General features: G+C 44.3%; 1 protein-coding gene across 2 annotated transcripts in view; it reads right to left on the minus strand.

Moving 5' to 3' along the window:
- Nucleotides 1-6,514: 6,514 nt before the first annotated feature.
- Nucleotides 6,515-21,380, minus strand: part of Ptpro (protein tyrosine phosphatase receptor type O) — a 207,585-nt gene continuing 192,719 nt past the window's right edge. For both annotated transcript variants that reach the window (XM_028780946.1, XM_028780947.1), the window contains 4 exons: nt 19,686-19,840; nt 16,796-16,931; nt 8,618-8,738; nt 6,515-7,666 (listed from right to left, as the gene is read on the minus strand). In XM_028780946.1, coding sequence (XP_028636779.1) covers nt 8,634-8,738; nt 16,796-16,931; nt 19,686-19,840 — 396 coding nt within the window. In that variant the 3' untranslated portion in view covers nt 6,515-7,666; nt 8,618-8,633. The remainder of the gene's footprint in view (nt 7,667-8,617; nt 8,739-16,795; nt 16,932-19,685; nt 19,841-21,380) is intronic.

Raw genomic sequence — 21,380 nt, forward strand, 5'->3', positions numbered from 1 at the left:
AGTTATTCAGGTCTGCATCCCCAAACTGCCAGGCACTGGGCCAAGGGCTTTCTATTTAATCCTCTACACAAGGCTGAGGAGGAAGCCTTTAGTATTCCTGTTACCAAACAAGGAAACTGGTTCATAGAAGGATTAAGTGACATTCACAAATGGGGCCTGCTTACCCCAAGTCTCTACTCTTAACTTGACCCGGGCATGTTTACACAGTAGAGTTACACAAATTGGCTCCCTCGTCTTAGAACCAGGGAGCTTTGTTGGCTAGTTAGTTTTGATTCATTTATTTATTGTTTTGAGACAAGGCCTCACAGAGCTCAGACTGGCCTTGAACTTGCTGTACACTTCTGACCCTCCTGTTTCTACTTTCTGGGTGCTAGGATTACAGGCATATGTCAGCAACTCCAGATTAGAGGGTTCTGGGGATCAAAACCAGGGCTGCATACATGCATAAGGAAGGAAGGAAGTACTTTAGCAACTCGGATAAATCCTCAGACAGCAGTGAGCTTTGTAAAAAGAATGTTGATATTGGCATGGCGAATCCACACAACTTGTTTGCACAACTACGTTGCAAATCAGGCCCCAGCACTGCTTTATGGAAAACCCCTCCCACGTGGATTGCTTGGACTGGACACGCTGAATGCATGTTGGACAGTATGTGCTAGCAGAGAGTTCAAAGCCAAGCCTGGGTAAACACATGTCTATAATTCATATTCCAAAGCCAATGACCATGAGGGACATTGCCCGGGACAAACAGAACCCATTTAGTCCAGGCATTGGATGTTGTTTGTTTGTTTGTTTGTTTGTTTTTAAACCAATCTATTAAAGAAGTTCTGGATGACTCTTGGAGACTATGGAATGTTAGCTTAAAGTGAAATCATGTGACTATCCTAAAGTAATCCAGGAGTGTCTTTAGATGCATATAATTCTTTAAAAGCTCTGTGTGGTGGGCTGAACACATCACATCCCAAGTTTATACACCGAACTCCACAATGTTATAATTAGGAGTTGGGGCCTTGGGAAGTGATTATGTCATGAGAGCCCTTTTACTGGGATTATTGTTGCTATTAAATAACCCCAGATACCTCTGACTTTCTATGTCATATAAAGATAAATCCAGAAGCCAGTGACTGTTACTCACAAGAACTGGCCAGATATCCAGCCAGCAGTCTGTGAGAAATGGAACTCTGTAGTTTATTACACACTCAGTCCAGGCTACCTTGTTACAGAGCCCTGAGCTGACATGACGTAATGCACTCTACTACCTGATATCTCATACACTATACAACAGAGTCACTATATCTACAATGTTCTCTAATGCTATGTTGTGCTACCCTGCTGGTCACTCACAGGTTGCTTTCTAGGATTTCTGGTTAAAGGCAATAGATTATAATATGTCTGGGGAGATCAAGGAGCCCTCCTAAGACCACTAGTTTTTTGTGTTTGTTACTTAAGATGGTGTGCTTTTTATATCAGTTTTCATTTAGAATATGTTTAGAAATTTCATACATTGTAGTTTAATCATATTCCACTCCACCCCCCAACTCTTCACAGGTACCCACTCTAATTCCATATCCACCAACTTTGAGTCCTCTTGTGTAGATTTAGTCTTAATTTTATGCCTGTATGTGTACACATGAGTGCAGTGCCAGCAGCAGCCAGAAGAGGGCATCTGATGGCCTGGAGCTGGAGTGATGGGTGCTTGTGAGCTACATGATATGGGTGCTGAAACCTGAACTGAGGTCCTCGGGAATAGCATCCAATACTCTTATCTGATGAGCTATCTCACCATTTCAAGCTTTGTACCATGACCAGGGCAACGGTACGGCTCCTATTTTTGACAGCACTTAAGACTTTCTGAGTGTTCTTAGAACTGAAGAAAGGTTTTGTGTCCTCTGGCTTTGAGCTCCTACCCCAGGCTGGCCTCCCTTACCATGGAAGATGCAGCACAAGAGTTCCTTATTTTCTCCCCTGCTTTCCTTGGTAGAATATACACACATTACAGCGGGTGCCTTGCAGCATCTGTCTTCTGAACTGCAGCCCTTTCCACCGTACCCAGCGTGAGATTGGCCATGAGTAAATGCTGTGGTGGTTTGAATGAAGAATGTTTCTCATAGACTCATGTGTTTAAAATTTGGTGCCTAGTCGCTGGTGCTGTTCGGGATTGTTAGGGAATGTTTGGGAGGTGGAACCTGCTAGGATGCTGTCCCTCTGGAAAATTAAGCTAAAACACAGACCTTTTTCTTCCAGTTACTACTAGACAGACTTTGCTACATGAACCCTAGCTCAAAATACAACAGGGACCCCAAGGGCTAAGCAGGGAGGACTAGGAAGACAGTGGTCCTGGTGAAACACACAGGGATATGTGCAGAGTGTGTGGAAAGGGGATGGCAATATCTCACACATTGATTCAGGCCTTAGTCAGGAGCAGCCATCATACCAAACATGGAACCAGAGTGGAGCGCACATCACTGAATCAGACCAACGGGTCCTTGCTCCCAGGAATGGTACAATCTAGCAGGAAGGTTCTAGCACAATACCACAGCAACAGAGAATGAAGCTAGAACAAATAACTATATTTTTTTTTCCAAATTGAAAGCTTGTCTTCTGTATCATTACCTGGAGATGAAACTGGTAATCCTGTCCTATCAGAGTTTATCACTGACCAGTGTGGAAGTGATGGGAAAATGGCTTTGAGCCTGGACAGAGCTGGGTCAGAATCTTATCTCTGTCTCTTTGTAATTCAGTATAGGTGGGGCAAGTGGACCGTGCCACCAGACAGAAGAACTGGTAAGGTTGAGTGAGCCCAAACCCCATGAATGTCATAACTGAGAAGACTAAGAGTGGGGACCCACTCCATGCATGACTCTACCTGCTCTGTAACACATAACCACAGCAACCCCCTGAGAGGATCATGACAGTCAGTCACATGGGGAACACACCTGAAGTCCTTCCCCACGCAAATAGAGACTCCCTAGCATCTCAAACCGAGCCAATAGGAAGGACCTACCCCTGCATCCCAACCTACTCTTTGATGTTTATAAAGTCCCTCTCCACGTGGATTAAAGTGCACAGGCTATTTCACCGAAGATTGTCTTGGGAATGTTACTGAGCTGTAACACTTTGGGGAAGAGTTCTCTCTCCCGAAAGATTCATCGCTGGACATTTGACATACCTGGCAGGCCAGGCTCATGCCCCTGCCACCCCTGCTGATGCTCCTGCCGCCACCCCCTGCCATTGCTGCCCCTGGTCACCCGCTGCTGCCCACCACTGTCCCTGCCCCTTCTGCTGGCAGACCTGGAACCCTAGCTACCTGTCCTGCATAGCTTCCCTTCTGAGAGCTGTAACGCTCTGGTCATTTGCAGCAGACCCAGAGCCCCCCAGAACCTGAGATGGTAAGTATATACTGTACTTTAGCTGTTACTGCCCCTTGACCTAATTGCTTCTCCCTTTCAGCATGTGGAAGTGGTCATTCTAACTCCATGATGCTATTTTGAAGATAATCAACTAAGATACAAAGGCCTTAGCACACAAGAAAGAAACTGTCCTTGTCCTGAGGAACAGGTGGAAATCCATCCTGCCTGAGAGGATCCTGTCCTCTATTCAAAGCATCTGTGGGAAGCTACAGGTACCCTGCACCTCCCCAGTTACCAAGTAAGGACTGAGATTTAGGCAGAAGAAAGCATTGGAAGAACATGGACAAGTGTTTACTCAGTTCTCTCAATTCAAATTCGAAGTTTTAAAACTAGTTTTAATATCTGGCAATTGCTTCGTTGTACCTAAGGTAGTGCTTAATATAAGTAGTCACAAAATCTTTTATTGATTGAACGTGGGTCACTGGATTAAAGCCGAATGTCATGTTTAGCTCTGAGAATTGGCTTATAAGAGAGACATTGACAGGCTATCTTGAGATAAACCTCTCACTGACTCTAAAAACAAAGTTTCTCCTCTTCTACACGGCCAGCAATCCGAAATACTATGCTGGAATGTCCTTCTTAGACATCCAAATGAAGCTACTGAAAACCAGGGGTGAGTGTCTGTGATTCTCCATGTTATGTTTTCATGCTTCATAACCCAGTTGGCTAAAGTGCATATCATATTTGGTCCTGGGCACGGTTCCTGACTCTGTGCCCTGTGCCAAGCACCAGGCTGGAGATCTGTGAGCTAGGAGATGGGCCAGCTATTTGAAGCACATTGCATCAGACATTCCCCAGGGTGTAAAGGAAGGCCTCCTTGCTAGAAAGCAGGGGCAATACTGCCCGCAGAGATTGGACTCAGTAATTTTAACTCATTGGCAAAAGGCCAATCCTCTTGCTAGCAGCTATTATGTGACCTGTAGAAAATCTAGACACAAAGCCTCCAGCTTTGGCTTTTCATGTGGACACTGCAGCCTATTCTAGAAGATATTTTGCCCTCAGAGGGTAAATTTTAAAAATGGAGTGGAATTTATAAAATCTGACATTAAAAAACATCTTAGTGGATTTCCTCACTCACAAGACATGAGGATTTTTTGTTTTTGTTTTGTTTTCAGTGAGAAAAATGAAAATTCCACATTAAAGAACTATGCAAATAAAAATAAAAATAGGCTCAAACTCTCATTTTCTTTTCAAGTAAAATATAATCTTTCAGTTTCTGGTGATGGATAGATAGGTGAGTGATAATTATTACATTTGTAAGTCATCCCCTCATGGTAGTCTGTCAACTAACGTTGTAGCTTATCTTTTTCAGCTCCACATTTCCATCTCACCAGCCCTCGTAGACAAATGATTCTATAGTCCTTAGCTCTCTGCGTATGCTGTCCGGGTTATTGTGAACTGTGTGTGCTTGTCTGTGTGTTGACTCAATACAACACCCTGCTCACAAAACTTTTTAAACTTAACTAAAAATACTGCAGGGTCCCTGGGGACCTCACTTTTGAATGATAAAGGTGGGATCAAGGGTAGAAGCAGCAGCTTGGGGTGACCTTAGTACTCACCAGAGAACCAAGCAAAGCATTTGTGGGTGATTTATCCCTTTTGATAATCCTATCAGCATTGAACAGTGTGTTAACTGAAACACGACAAATCCATAGGGGAAGGAAAGACTGAATCCTTTGCTAGCTGAACATCTTAAAGTCTGTAACTCAAGGGTCACCAGGGAACAGGGTGGCAACAGCAAAGACTGAAAGAAAGATCAGGAAGCTGCCTCTGTGTGACTCCCTCCCCGCCACTGTTGGCTCAACTCTGGTTCTACAATTTAGCCCTGGTCTCCTCATGTCTTCTTTTAAGAAAGCTGACCTGTGGCCAGCAGCTCCCTTCTGTGAAGGGATGCCCAAGGAGAACATGAGGATGTACAGAGTGCTGGCTTTCATGAGAAGTCACGGCCACAGCTATGGAATTTACATAAACATCTTGTGGCCATGAGAGATCTACAACTTCCCATCAACTCTTTGTTGGTCACACAAGCCTACCTGCGTATGTGTGAGTTTCTAAAAATGTCACACATATACTTGTGACCTTTTTAAAAAAATCCTCTTCATTTCAGAGACTGGCATGGTGTGGTATTAAAATGTCTAGGAGGGGGTCTGACAGAGTGGGAAGAGGAGGAGGCAGCAGCAAGGAGTTGGCCAGGAGAGCTAACTAGGTGAGAAAGCCTGACATTCCTCCTACCATCGCAGCTGTCAGCCTGCAGGGTACGGACACATCCTGCCATGCCCTGCCAGGCAAAGAGGCTTACTGGCAAAGAGTTCTTTCAGGACCTCGCCAAGGTCTGCTGTGTCCAGGACTCTACAGTCATAAGAGTCAGCGGGGTGTGAGCTGTCCAGTTGGTATGCTTTAGTGTACTGAAGGTCACTGACAAGACACTAAGCTGATCTTATGTACGCTATCGGGAAGATGACTGGGAGAGGTATCTCAGCTGCTTAGAGCATGTACTACACTTGCAGAGGACCTGACCCCATGTCAGATGATTTTCAACTGTCTGTGACTCCAGCTCCAGGGGATCTGATACCCCCTTCTGAACTCCACTGGGCATTCACTCACAGATGCACATATTCACACAGAGACTCATACATAATTACAAATAAAATAAATCCTGAAAAATGTAAGATACTTGGGAATAGAGGGAAACGGGGTAGAGGACAAATATCAGACACACAAGTGGGCTCACAATAACCACATCCCTACACGGAAGCTGCCAAATGTATCACTTTCAGCCCAAATGTTGACCTTAGGCTGTCTAGACCAATGGTTCTTAGCCTTCCCTTTTAATACAGTTCACGTGTGGTGATCGCCCTACCATACAATTATTTTGTTGTTACTTCATAACTATAATTTTGCTACTGTTATGAATTGTGATGTAAACGTTTGATGTGTAGGGTATATGCTATGAAGCCCCTATGAAAAGATCTTTAAAACCCTGCGGGAGTTGAGACCCACAGGTTGAGAACCACGGGTGAAGACCATCACCCCCACTCTGATCTTAGAAAGTAGCACAAAATAACAAGATTCCCACGACGGCATTGATGCTCATTTAGACAATGTCCATGGTCACAACACACAGTCATGTTCTTTAATCATACAAAATCCAAAGAATATAATGCCACTAGCTACACAGGTTAAAATGAATCGGACAACAGAAATGCAAGAGGACCCAGAGAATCTCCTGTCAGAATCCATAGAGACGCTCAACAGTATCCTTAGGGGATGGTGTCCAATAACTGTCCTGGCATGCCGAGTTCGTTGTCGTGACTTCTGAATTCCCAGCTCCTCTAGGTGGGGAAAGAAAGTGCATTTTTACAGCCTATAGCTCTTGGAGAAACTTTAAGTGTACACAGGTGGACAGAAAAAATAAACGTGAAGGCTAGGCACCAAGATTTCTCAGAGTTCAGAGTCGGACTCAGGACTGTTGAGTCAGTTCTGGCTGTTTGAAAAGGACCAAGGTCTGTGACATTAGTTCAAAAGAGCCACGGAAGAAACTCCCAACTGTCAACAAGGAAGAAACCCACTATGACAAGTCAGACACGTAATGTTTTTCCTACTCTACTTTGAAACAGAGGTTTTCATATTTGAAATAGGAAAAGATAAGCTGGTCAATGTGTGGATAGAACCCCTCTCCTCCCTCTCTGCCCACCTACTCCTGACCCGTAGCGTCAAGGTTGGAGTGAGGGACGCCATCGCTCATTTTCTTTGAAGGAGATTCATCACCACATCTTCCTGGGTAGCCATGCCCTTTTCAGTGACGAGATAAAACTTCGTAATGATGTTGGTTCTTTTCAAGGCTGTGGCACTGATCAATGGTGTGAGCAGATAACAATTCAACGTTCTGAATTGTGAAGGTAAAAACCACACTTATATGGAAATTATTGCACTTAAAAAAAAAAAGAAAAAGAAAATCAACTCAGCCTGAGCAGCAAAGAGCCAACTGAACCATCAAGGAAGTATTGCATTTCCTGCCCTTTGAGGAGGTTTTGACCTTTCTGGAATCCCAGTGAAGCTGATCCATCAAACATCTAGAAGTGAAAAGACTCCAAACGATACTGTAGGCTCCTTAAGGCTGAGTCTTCTCGGTTCTAGGAGGTAAGTCCCCTCCTTGTCCACATACTGCACAGCAGGGACTCCGTTTAGCAAAGTGACTAAAGGCCCCTATAAAAACTCTGGAAGCAAGGGAGGATGGGTAGATGTCATGCCCTCACCTGTGCATGAGAGAAACAGAGTTAGCATCCTGGTGTGTTAACCAGCTCCTCCCATCTCTGGTTCCTACTATACTCAGCCCCACAACTCCTGCGGGCCTGAATTTATCTATCTTTTTGGGGGACTCGTACTTTCTATGGCTCTGACTACTTTCTCTCCACTTATACATTTGTCTCTTATCTTCCCTCATGCTGCATCCTTCCAGCTGGCCAGTGATGTTCTGGGCTTTTCTTGGTAGATACCGAGGTACCATGTGATGCTATCCTGCCACGGTTACAGACCATGTACTTCCTATCCTTCTGTATTTCTTCCATGATACCTCCCACTCTATCCATGCCTTCCACATCCTTCAATAGTCAGAAATCCTGCTCTGTTACCGAGGTAAATACTGAGGCTACACGCTACTTCAGCCAAGATCTCTCCGGTCTCCAAATCAAATCTTGTAGTCAAAATGTGAGTGCAAACCACTGAACAGGTCACTCTGTTTCCAAGACACCCCCCCACCCCCAAATATCTGCTGACATGGTAAGTGAAGTCCAGGAATGTTCAGAACCCATAATCCTGAGGCTCTGTGCTCAATATTGTTTTTCTTTTGGGGAGTCTCCACTTCAATTCACACTGTTTTAGGGGTCCTGACTCCAGCTCATAACCCTTGTAATCAACACACCATTTGCACAGCTGTCTAGGTATAGCTGGAAGGCTGTGTTTCTAAGTGGCAGATAGAAATCCAGTTTCGGAATGATGAAAGGGTCTGGGTAGAGGCGAAAATATCCATGAGCTTCAGAAGCTTACTCTGTTGCTATGACCCATAGAGGGCACTGAAGTTTCAACCCAGCTATGTATGACACACAATATACTGTGACCACCACTGCGGGCCTCAGACTTGGGCAGAAAAGGGGACATGAAGTAAGAGTCTACACAAGTCCCCCTATGCTAAGACCTCCTCTACTTACCGCTCCAGATTCGGAACTAGGACTTGCTGACGTTCTCGTAGATGACGTCACTGATGCAGAACTGTTGTTTCTTCCTCAGCCACATCAGCTGTACACACTGATGGATAAAAATGTACTGCTCCTAGGACAGAGCATAGACAGGCCTCAGAGCGGAGCATGCGTGAAGAGGGAGAATCTACCAGACGGCGTGATGACCAGCATCTGACGCAAAAGGAAACCACCTTCATGTCTTTACAGAGACAGCCATGTAATATTAAAATCCAAGAGACTGAACTTTAAAGGTGTTATTAGTTAGAACTCTTAGAACTCTTAGAACAATATTCCTTTTCCATGTGTGCGTCTGTGAATGTATGTCTGCGTACATATCCATATGTGTGCATGTATGTGGGTATGTGTGTAGAGGCCAGAGGTCAAAATCAAATAGCTTCTTCTATCATTCTCTCCCCTGTATTTTTGTGGCACAAGCTCCGTCACTGAAGATGGTACTTGTGGATTTGACAAGACCAACTAGCCAGCGAGCTCCAGGGCTCCTTCTGTCTCCTCTTCCTGAAACTAGAAATATAGACCAGGATACCCGGCTTTTAATGTGAATGCTAGGGTCCCAAACTCAGGTCATTATTCCTGTGCAGCAAGTCCTTTACCCACTGGGACATTGCCTCTGATGTCCCATACAGCAGAGTGACTTTAATGTCCCTTCTCTAGCTCTACTGAGGTCTATTGAATAATGTGTGGATGTAAGGTGTAAAATGTGGTATTCTGATACTCATAGAGAGATGGTAATTAGTCACATCAGTGAACAGGTGTCCCACACGTGGTTGCCATTCTTCTTTGTGGTGATGATAATAGCCTTCAGAAACTCCTCTCTGAGCAAATTTCAGGGATTCCATCCCCAGCTTTCTAAGGTAAACTTGCTGTGCAGTGCAGCTCATCACTTCACAGTCCTGAAGGCAGTGGATATGCAACTTGGTGAATTTTGAAAACTAAAAATTTCCCACCTCATCATACATTGACATGGACTCTCGAAGTATAAATTGAATAACAAAAAATGGGAAGAAAAGGAAGGGTTGATTCCTTTCTGATTTTAAAAGAAAAGGAGATCTTGAAGTTATACGCAGTAGAAAGAATACAAGTCAAAATGTCAAGTTCCTCTGTAAAATATGGTAGAAGGGAGAAGCACATGGGAAAGGAGATGCTTTCAGGGTTACTCCACACACCAGGAGTTGGCTTTTGTTGCAAGTTTTCATAAACCAGGAACGCCCACAAATAGACAAATGAACAACCACAATACAAATCACTCCTGGGAGACAGAAAGTGTCTTCTCTACCTACTTTGTAAGAGTTTATAGTTATTAAGTGGTTTTTGAAGCAAATACAAGGAATTTTAAAATATATGCAAATGGTGGCCAAGTAGCTTGGTAGGGTGGCACACGCCAGTCATCTCAGCAGTAAGGGAGGGACGCTGAGGCAGGGGAACAAGAGTTGAATGTCAGCCTGGGCTGCACAATGAGGCCATGTCTCAGAGAATAAATAAAGGCTGAATAGTGAAAAACAATGGAAGTTGAAATGAGGGTGTTGTTAATGTTTGAACTGAACACAGATAAGGAAGGGAGAAAGAAGATTCAGTGATAATTTTGAGCATAGTAAGGTAGCCATTATTTCTTATTGTTGGAGACATAAAATTAATGCGTGGTGTGGACACAGATAACAGTATAAAGTAGCAAAAATCAAAGTTAATGCTTCACTAGACAGAGCGCTGTTAACAGACACAGATAACAGGGAATGTAGAAATGCTTAATATTTTACACATGAGAAAACAGCGTCAAGAAGCAATCTCTAAAGTGGAATGTAAAAATTTTGGGTAGTTTGTGACGTATATGTATCATAGAATATTTTGGATATTAATGTGCTGTGATGATTTGTATATGCTTGGCCCAGCGATTGGCACTATTAGGAGATATGGCCGTGTTGGAGTGGGTGTGGCCTTGTTGGAGTGGGTGTGGCCCTGTTGGAGTAGGTGTGTCAGTGTGGGCGTGGACTTAACACCCTCATCCTAGCCACCTGAAAGTCAATCTCCTCATAGCAGCCTTCAGATGAAGATGTAGAACTCTCAGCTCCTCCTGCACCATGCCTGTCTGGATGCTGCCATGTTCCTGCCTTGACGATAATGGACTGAACCTCTGAACCTGTAAGCCAGCCCCAAATATATGTTGTTCTCTATAAGAGTTGCCTTGGTCATGGTGTCTATTCACAGCAGTATAACCCTAACTAGGACATGTGCTATGTGAAAATTCAGCGTCACAGAAACACAAGTATATGTGTGTAGCACATAAGTGCATGACTGAAAACTAAGATAAAATCTCCTGGACTTTAAGGTTGGTTTTCTCTGTGCCATGAAATAGGTTCATTTCATGGTTTTTCTCCTTCCTTATTCCAACGGTTTCATTATCAGTGGTACAATTAAACATTGTCCCTAAATAAAGTACAGCCAAGATGTCCACAGGATTTTAAACAGCCTTGTGCAAACAGCTTCACACAAAGAATAAAAGCAAATGCTTCAAGCCGCAGCTGGTTGGAACCTCGGCTCTGCGTTCTCAGTAAGCTCTGGAGAAGACACGTTCTCTTATTTTCTGATAGCATCTCCCTACCCTGAGCTGGCTATGGTGGTCCTCATACATCACCCCATTAGTTCTAGGCTCATGTGAATGCTGGAAAGAGACAGGGCTCTGGTCTGGACTCTTGCTTCACGGCAGCCCAGTGGTAAAACTTTGTGTCAAAACCAAAGCCAAGCGTGACACATCTTCAGTGGTGTTGCCACAGGTGAGTTGTCCACATTCCTGTGAATAATGGCTCATCCATGCTCTTTAAAGCACTGCAACAAGGCTCACTGGGTCGTAGGCACACGGCGAGACATGATAACTGAGGGAAGACTGATGGGGAAGGGAGAGGCTCAACAGGAGTGGGAAAGAGAGTAATGGGGGCAGATGACTGTGTTCTAAATATGTTATTTACATGTCTACAGATTCAGGATGATGGGGACAGGTGACTGTGTCCTAAATACACTATACACATGTCTACAGATGCAGGATGATGGGGACAGGTGACTGTGTCCTAAATACACTATACACATGTCTACAGATGCAGGATGATGGGGACAGGTGACTGTGTTCTAAATACGTTATTTACATGTCTACAGATGCAGGATGATGGGGACAGGTGACTGTGTCCTAAATACACTATACACATGTCTACAGATGCAGGATGACGGGGACAGGTGACTGTGTTCTAAATACACTATACACATGTCTACAGATGCAGGATGATGGGGACAGGTGACTGTGTCCTAAATACACTATACACATGTCTACAGATGCAGGATGATGGGGACAGGTGACTGTGTTCTAAATACACTATACACATGTCTACAGATGCAGGATGATGGGGACAGGTGAATATGTTCTAAATACGTTATTTACATGTCTACAGATGCAGGATGATGGGGACAGGTGACTGTGTTCTAAATACGTTATTTACATGTCTACAGATGCAGGATGATGGGGACAGGTGACTGTGTCCTAAATACACTATACACATGTCTACAGATGCAGGATGACGGGGACAGGTGACTGTGTTCTAAATACACTATACACATGTCTACAGATGCAGGATGATGGGGACAGGTGACTGTGTCCTAAATACACTATACACATGTCTACAGATGCAGGATGATGGGGACAGGTGAATATGTTCTAAATACGTTATTTACATGTCTACAGATGCAGGATGATGGGGACAGGTGACTGTGTTCTAAATACGTTATTTACATGTCTACAGATGCAGGATGGTGCTCATCATTATGTATATTCATCTAATTATTATATATAATTGGTATATGCTAATTAAAAAAAAAACAAAACTACAAACGAAGTAAACAATGAGAACAGTGACAGAGCCATACAGATAGGACAGGTAAGTACAAGACTATCTATAGACACATCCATGAGACCCGGAGAAAGCCAAGCTGCTCACGGTGAGGACAATCTGCTCAAAGCAAAACCTCAACTGACCTCCAGAGAGACGACTGAAAGAAAAACAAGCAAAATGTTTGCTAAGAATAGAGCAGAGCTCAGGGGAGGAGCAGAGAGGGGTCGCTGCCATCTGTAGGTCGCGGGCTGTGGATTCCAAGAACCTTTATGGGTCCTGTCAGCTTAGCCCCTGTGTTCTTTATGGCAACACGTGGTAACTGTGAGTCACATTTTAGAGATGGGAAATAGAGACTCTGAAGAGGTGACATGACTTGGGAAGTCTCAAAACCGAGGCTCTGGTCTCCTCCCAACTCTGGCTCTCTGTTTTATCTCTCTGCAAGGATGGAGAAGCCCTGAAGTGTGATTGATCAGATGAGAAAGGGCAGCATGAAATGGACGGCCCATGCAGATTGCAAATCCCATGGCAAACCCTGAAGACATGGCTACTTAAATTAGTCACTTTTGCCATTTCCGGGGACAGCAAGGTGTGATGGAGTCCAGAAGGTAGGCATGTGGAGAATTATCAACCAGAGATGAGGAGAAATATGCTATTCAGCTCTGGGGTTGATTACGTACATATAGACCAGCTCTCCGCTGAGGACTGATTTTGTCCACTTAATTGTCATGCTTGATTGACAAGTGCAAGAAAAATCATTTCATCCTTTGGTCCATACTTATTAACTAAGTAAATTAGCAGGCAGCAGGATTTGAATGTGAGTGGGCTGAAGGACAAACACGAGATAAAAGAACTTGTATTGGGAAATACAGGTTGGACCAGGGAGACAGCAGAAACCAGGAAAAACAAGGCAAGTGAACAAGATGTTCTAGATATAACCAATAAAGCAGACATAAATAAACAACTGGGAAGCTGTCCATTCAGGGCTCATGAGACAACTCAAGGGTAAAGCTGGGGGAGCTGGGAAAAGGAGGAAGCTGAGAGACCCATGCCCCTTGGATCTCCCAGCAAGTTCCTGGAGGGAATAGCAGCCTCTGAAAAGACTGTTTTCATGGAGAAGTCAACCAGAAATGGCGCTGTAAAGAAGGAAGCCAGACATGAAACCTGGGGCCAAAAATAAGGGAGAGACAAAGCAGAGTCCTGGCCATGCAGGAAGCCCCAGAGGCTGGTCTGCTTTCTGAGATTATCACACTGAAGACAAACAGCAGGGCTGGGAGGGAGCCAGAGGAGTTGCGTGCACAAAGGTAGTTTTCAGAAATGGAGTAGGATTCTGTGGTTGTGAAAAATCAAAAAGTAACCAGCCTATAATCAACATCTACAAAGTTGTTAGAGGTATCAATTAAGGGAACGAGTCACATAATTCATCAAACAAGATGCTTAGAATAAGACATACTTTTGAAGTATGGGGATTCACATGTACCATAAAGCAGTGGTTCTCAACCTTCCTAACGCATGGACCCTTCAATACAATTCTTCATATTGTGATGACCCCCCCCCCCAATATAAAATTATTTTTGTTGCTACTTCATAACTGTAATTTTGCTACTGTTATGAATTGTAATGTAAATATTGTGTTTTCTGATGGTCTTTGGCAACCCCTGTAAAAGGGTCGTTCAACGGCCGAAGGGGTAATGACCCCACAGGTTAGGAACTGCTATCATGTAAGAATATGTTTTGTAAAGTGTCTATTACATATAAATGTAACAGAGATGGTTTTATTGCATATCAGGATACGTGTTTATGAAAGTAAACAACCAAAATTTCTGGTCCAAATTTAGTGCTCATTCCCTCGGACGACATCTCTCCCTCATCCCCCCACAACTTCCCCTCTTCCAACGTCACATGCTCTATTCTTTTTCAAACCCACTGAGTATACTTAGTGTTGCCTGTATGTGCATAAGTGTGGGACATCTACTGGACTGTTGGTAGTTCCCCAAGTCCTGCATCCCTATATTAAAGTGTTAGCCACTCCCAAAAGGTCATCATGTGTCCATAGCACCCCAATGCCCACCTCCCCCTCTCCATGCTTAAATTTTGTCTGGCTTGATCTGGCTCAGGTTTTGCGCATGTTATTACTGCTACATGTTCGTATCTGCAACTGCTCAGTTGTGTTCAGAAAATAATGCTTGCTTAGCCGTCTTTCTGCCCTGTCTTTCAAGATGCTCCTTGACCCTCTAAAGGAAGGGGTGTGGCTCAGACTTCCCCTTTATGACAGGTCACTCTGCAGTCTCTTGTTTGCTGCAGCTTTACCAGTTGTGTGTCTCCACGTGAGTTGCCATCTACTGTAAAAAGAAGCTTCTCTGAAAGGGACAATATCCTGCCTGGGTATGCTTCCTAACCGTCATTGAGATGTTTGCTAATGAGTCTCTAGCTCCAAACTACCATGACCTGGAGCAGCTTGGCAATGAATATATTTGAATGGCTCTGCCAAGCCTTGCTAAGATGGGGGCTGTGGTGATGGGGGTGGGGTGGGGGTGGGAAATAAATGAGTAAAAAGTCAGCATTGGAGAGACTCTGCCATTACCCTCCAGGCTATTTGAGTTATACTGACATCTAGTGGTTCTTGGAAGAAGCTGCAGGAGGAAGAACAAGGCATTAACGCAATCTCTGGTGAGAGGGAAGTAAGGCCTGACATTGTTCTCTTCCAGAAGATTCTCCTCCCACACACTTCTCCAGGAAAGCGCTATTTGTGTCCCCGAGGCCAGGGAGTAACTAATAGCCCAGTGGTTTGGATTATAAAAGAGCCACTGTACTTGGGTTTTTGCAGTCACACAGGTGCACTGTGGCTGTTGCTGGTGGGCCCCACAAGGCTGCCTGGAGCTGTCCTTCCAGGCTGAGCACATTCTATAGCTTCAACGGAGAGAAGGACTTGGGAGAAGGGGAGGTGAAGGGAACATTGGTTAATAAGACTGGGGGAATTCTGGGATGTACCACCCGTTCATTTAAGGCATTGGTTCTCAATCTTCCTAATACTATGACCCTTTAATACGTTCCTCCTGTTGTGGTGACTCATCATGAAATTAGTTCAATGCTACTTCAAAACTGTAATTCTGCTACTGTTATGAAATGTAATATAAATATCTGATATGCAGGATATCTGATCTGCAACCCCCAAAGTGGTCACGACTCACAGATTAAGAGCTATGGATTGAAGTAATGGGGCAGTGGTGGTGGACTGGGGGCTGGCAATCCTTAAAACCAAGAGGGACAGAATTCACAAATCCAACCAAGGGTTATTACTAAAGGTGAATGGAGACAAAGAGTCACACGGAGGAAAAAGCCCAATGCCAAGCTCACTGACCAGTCTGTCACGTCAAGTAGAAATCAAATGACATCTGCCCTATAGTCTTCCTTATTCAGAGTGACTGCTACCTTCAGCGAGCTCCGTACTGCTCAAAAGGGGTTTTATTCTATTGCAGACACATCCCACTTGCTCCACATTCCTAAAAGGCAGATTAAGCCAGACAAGTATAGTCACGATACACACCGTGGCCTTCTGGGAGCTTGAGACTCATTTATTTGGAATAAGGTAGTGTAGCGGGATACCATCCACCTACATTTGCATAAAGCTCAGCGATTGGGCTGTATGAGAGGTAGGCGGAGTGAGGAGAGGAAGAGAAGACGGAAGAGGAGGAGCTAGGGCAGAGATGTAGGAGCCATGGAGAACCACGCTTGCATCGAGAGCAGTCCTGGGTAACAACCTATATCTAGATTGGTTAACACTTACAATTGTGTGGGCATCTTATTAATTTGAGCATTACCAAACTTATAAAGCCGATGGATAATCTTTAAGCATTAAAGTCTCATTTCTACCAAGTACGGCATGGATGGTGGGATGGTCTGGGCTCCGCCCAGCCTTGTGGGGACAGTGTAGTAGGAAAAGCCATCTCCCACACTAGCATCTCGTGGGTGGCAGGGCCTGTGTTCTGGCCCACCTGAGCCGAACAGTGACAGCACACCGCTGCTCATGGCCTCAGGCCTTGTCTAGTTGGGAAATCGGTGGGCCCAATAACAACAAGCCAGATCGAGTGCCGCCATTTTAAATATTAACCCCAACAAGGTAGTTTCAAATATACACAGCAAGAAAATGGGAAAGACAGCTGTACAAACACTGAGACAGCCCGATGAAAACATGAAGTTGGGTAATGGGGTGCTTTCCATCAAGAGCAAATTTAAGCATACACACCGATTCTGTTCCTACCTCTGTCTGTACCATTGACATCCGGTATGAGCGCATTTCTGACACCAGCCCTAAGATGTCCACAAATTCGTGATCTCGAATGTGTTGCAAGAGCCTGTCCAGGGCAATGAAGGTTCCTGTCCGTCCCACACCCGCACTGCAAAAGAAGGGTCAGATGGCACGTGAGTCACACCGGGCTTCTGCGCCTCTGGAAACCAACTGGAGATCGTTAAAGCAGACAGACAGCAGTGTCAGGGGAAACGTATTCTCCCACAGTGCCTTGCTCTTAGCTGTGTCCTGAGAATGCTGTGGTGACTGGTGCTGGTTAGATGTCACATGTTTGACCATCACTGCTCGTTCTTTGAAGAGGTTAGGCTTTGTACCATTTCTGCTCTGGTTTTGGAGGAAAATGAAGACTGTACACTGAATGCCCCAAGGAGGAGATGGTTCATCTTCTTTGCCTTAAGGCAGGGATGCATATTAAGAGCCTCCTATCTCAGGCATAGCGTCACATGTCATTCCTGGAACCCAGCTCAACCTAGCTCAAAGGTTTAGTTGACAACCCCACTGCCTAACTCTAGCTCTGAGGCCATAAACATCTGTATGTGGTCAGCTCACCATCTCAGACAGCCATATGGGACACGTGCCTCTCTACTGACTCAGCCATGAATCTGCACAAATCTCCCAGTGATCTTTTGAATCTTTTAGACCTTGAGGTCTAACCCTTCTCATACAGTGCCTGAGCCCCAGTGCTAAGGGTATGGACTGGTATTGCCAACTCCTCACACAGGCTCCAGTTCTGCCTGTTAAAGTCAGTTCTACCCTTCTGCCAATCATCTGCAGAGCCAAAGGGCTCCAAACTCTAAATTACATTGATACTCTGGGTAAAGAGACAGTTGAACCAATTTAGACATAGAATTTGCTAGAAGAAAAACAAAACCTGAACTAAAAGCCTTGAGTTCAGACCCCAATCTGCTTTTTCTATTAGATAACTCTTCTCTCCAAGGACTTCTCAGATAAAGTGATTTGACACCAAATGTGCACTTGTGAAGTCACATTCCGAGTGGCACCTGTGGCCAGTGTGAAAGCAATGTGTTTGTTTGACCCACATCTGCAAGTAGCTTTATTCTCAGAGAACTGTTTTGAGAATAATCTCATTTTCAGCAACATGCTTTGAAACCACAAAAGTCTAAGTTGGGCAGATGAGAAGGACCAGCTCCTACAACTTAGCAGGTCACAAGCATTGCTGGTCCTGAACATACAGACACACAGGGTACACACACACAGTAAACACACGTACATATTCACACAATACACCTGTACATTCACACACAAATGTGTACATACATACATACACATACATACATGCACACATATTATGGACATATATACATACCTCATCAGAATACACACAAACACACACATACACACACACATACACACACAAACACACACATACACACAAACACACATACACACACACACATACACACAAACACACATACACACACACATACACACAGAAACACACACACATACACACACACACATACACACACACAAACACACACATACACACACACACACACACACACACAAAACCACAGGATCAACATTTTAGCTCTCCAAGGCAAGGTGCTTGATCCCATATTTGAAAGGTACTTGCTCAGGATGGGATAGCCGCAGATGTGTCCCCTAACATCCGTCCCTCCACTTATACCTCTGATATGCATCCAAAAGTTTTGACCCTATATAACCATTTTATAACTGGGGTGGATTTTGTGTTCATTTGTGGGAGGGCAAGGTTTACTTCAGAGGAAACACTTCCCATAAGGAATTAGTATGAATTAGTATGAATTGTGATTTAAAATAATGTTATAAGCCATTTGTCCCGTTTTATTTTAGGTTCTGAATTTCCAGAAGCAATTTTGAAGTGCAACCACATTTATCTAATGCACCAAATGCTTTTATGTTTTCATACAATTTGCCTTCTCTTAAGGCTATTTAGACTGTTTTGAGCCATGAGAAGATTTGTAGAATTTGACCTTTTAGATACTGACCATGCAATATCTACTCTGGATTTTGGTAGTGATGTCACATGGTATCTGACCTTTGGAGACCCATGTGTCTAAATTAGAATCTTAATTTCTCTATGTTCTAGTTGAATAAACCTTTGAAAATCTTTGTGTTTCTCTGTTCTCATGTTCTTTTGCCTTTAAAATTGGGATAAGAATATTTTAAGCTCATCATAGTGGCATATGTCTATAATCCCTACAACTCAGAAAGCTGAGGCAGGAGAATCACAGCAAGTTTAAGGCCAGCCTGGGTTAAAGAGTGAGTTCAAGGCCATACTGGACTATAAAGTAAGATTCTGTCTCAAAAAGAGAAAAATGTTAAAAACTGTATTCTACAGAGTATAGTTACGAAATAACTAAGTGGTAAGTAAGCAGTGTTTACAGCAAAACATCAACTAAGTACATACTTAAATAATAATTTATGATTAAATCCAATCAAGGTTTGGTGGGGCAGGGGGATCCATGTTGTTTGTGATGGCTAATACTGTCAACTTAACAGATCCAGATTTGCCCAGGAGACAAACCCCTGGCATGCCTGTGAGGGTGTTTCTAGACAGGTTGACTGGGGTGGGAAGATCCGACGTTACGGCAGGCAGAACTGCTGCATGGGCTGCAGCCTTTACTTGAATAAAAGGAATGCTGGACATCACCAGTGTTTGTCTCTCTCATCTCTCTTCGCTTCATGACAAGGCTGCCTTAAGCCCTTACCACCATGACGTCCCACCAAGACAGACTAATCCTTTGAACTCAGCCAGTTTCCCTAAAGTAGCTATTTTCAGGTATTTTTGTCACAAGGGTAAGACAGGTAATGGACAGAAAATGCCGTCTGAGGTCACCTGCAGTGGATGATCATGGGCCCTTTGCTCTTGGTGGCTTGCTGTCGGACGGTGTATACAAACTGCAGGATGCTCTCAGCAGCGTTTGCTGGAGGCACGCCGTGATCGGGCCAGGCTGTGTAGTTAAAGTGCATCACATCCTGCGCCTCGTCAGCCTGTAGGGGAGAAATGTCGAAGACCTCGTTTAGTCACTTCATCTACACTTAGCATGACTGAACCACCTTTGAAGACCAAGGTGATGCTACAATCTCCTCCTTTTTAACACCTATCTCTTATGAGCTCTGGGCACCTGCATGGTCCTGATCAGGTCCTGAGGGGAAAGGTTACTTGTAGCTGTATGAAGTCACAAGAGGTGGACACATAGGTTAACCTATATCTGTTAGCCAGTAGTGAAGAATAAGAATTTAGGCAGACTCAGATTGGCATCCTGACTCTGCCAGTTAGAAGCTGCCTCAGCCCTGGCTAGTAAAATTTTGGAAGCTACTCTTACTGTTCTACTTACAGCTCTCTGCCAGCCCAGTGTGTCACTTTCCCTGACAGTGGAATCCTGGTCTCTCACTCAGAGACATCCTCTAGACCATGAGTTCCAAGGAAATTCCCAAGAGGTCACATTCATGTGCCAAAGCATCCTGCAGGTTGAGAGTATCACCAGTGCGCAATGATCCATCTCTCCATCGGGACTGGCCAGCACTACAGTGGCATTCCTACCCCCAGCATCCTCAGGGGATGTGACTGAAGTTTGACTCCAGCTGGATCCACAGCTGTATATGGCACATTCCTTTGACCCTTGCATAATTTACCAAAAATACACTTTTCAAGCAACAACAAAAGGTGTTTATCGGAGAAGTCCTGCTCTGAGATCTGAGATGAGGAAACCTGGTCCAAGACAGACTCCCTGGGCTTCAGTTTTCTTGTATCTAAAAAGGACCCAGTGGTATCAGGCCCACATACACTAGGCACAGTGACAAATGGTGCATATGACAGATCACAGTCATCAAAATGACTGTGTAATCACTAGCATCCGCTTCATCTGCTCAGTCACTTGTATGCTTTGTCCTAGGAACCTAGGGTAAGTCAGTTTGTATGCTAGTGTGGGGCTTTTGGGAGTGCTGCTTGGGGTTTGATTATATGGACACATCTGTATGGTAAGTATAAGGTTGTTGGCCAGTTTGTTGGGTCAGTCTCTCCCTCTGCCCCAGATCCAGCCACGAAGTCTTTATTCCTCAAATTCCACACTTCCTTCTCATACAGAAAAGCTATTAGCATACATAGTGGGAGCGATCCCTCCCCGAGGCAGCTAGGTTTCAGCAAGCGAGGAAGGGATAAACATTTATATATCCTGCCAGCCAGGTGCCGCTGGCACAATCAGCAATCGAGAATACAGAAACACACCTTCACAGCCAGTTGATACAATATGTGTGGGGGTGGGTTACCTCAACAGTGTATTAATCCTATTCATATTGGCCAAGTTGGCTGGGGTCTAACTTTGAATACTCATGGTGTGGAACGAACACTTGCTCTTCTGCACAGTTTATTATGGATGGGTTACTTTGAACACTTTGTGCTGCCTGTGGGTGGCAAGGGGCAGTGAGTATAGCTGAAGAAATGCGATTTTTATCTCTATAAATCTTACTGTGAATTTGCACATGTTATTTATACAAAGATCTACTTATATAGATGCAAATTCTGCTTAAG

Source organism: Grammomys surdaster, unplaced genomic scaffold, assembly GCF_004785775.1.
Source record: "Grammomys surdaster isolate TR1022 unplaced genomic scaffold, NIH_TR_1.0 373, whole genome shotgun sequence".
In the NCBI taxonomy this organism is placed as follows: Eukaryota; Metazoa; Chordata; class Mammalia; order Rodentia; family Muridae; genus Grammomys; species Grammomys surdaster.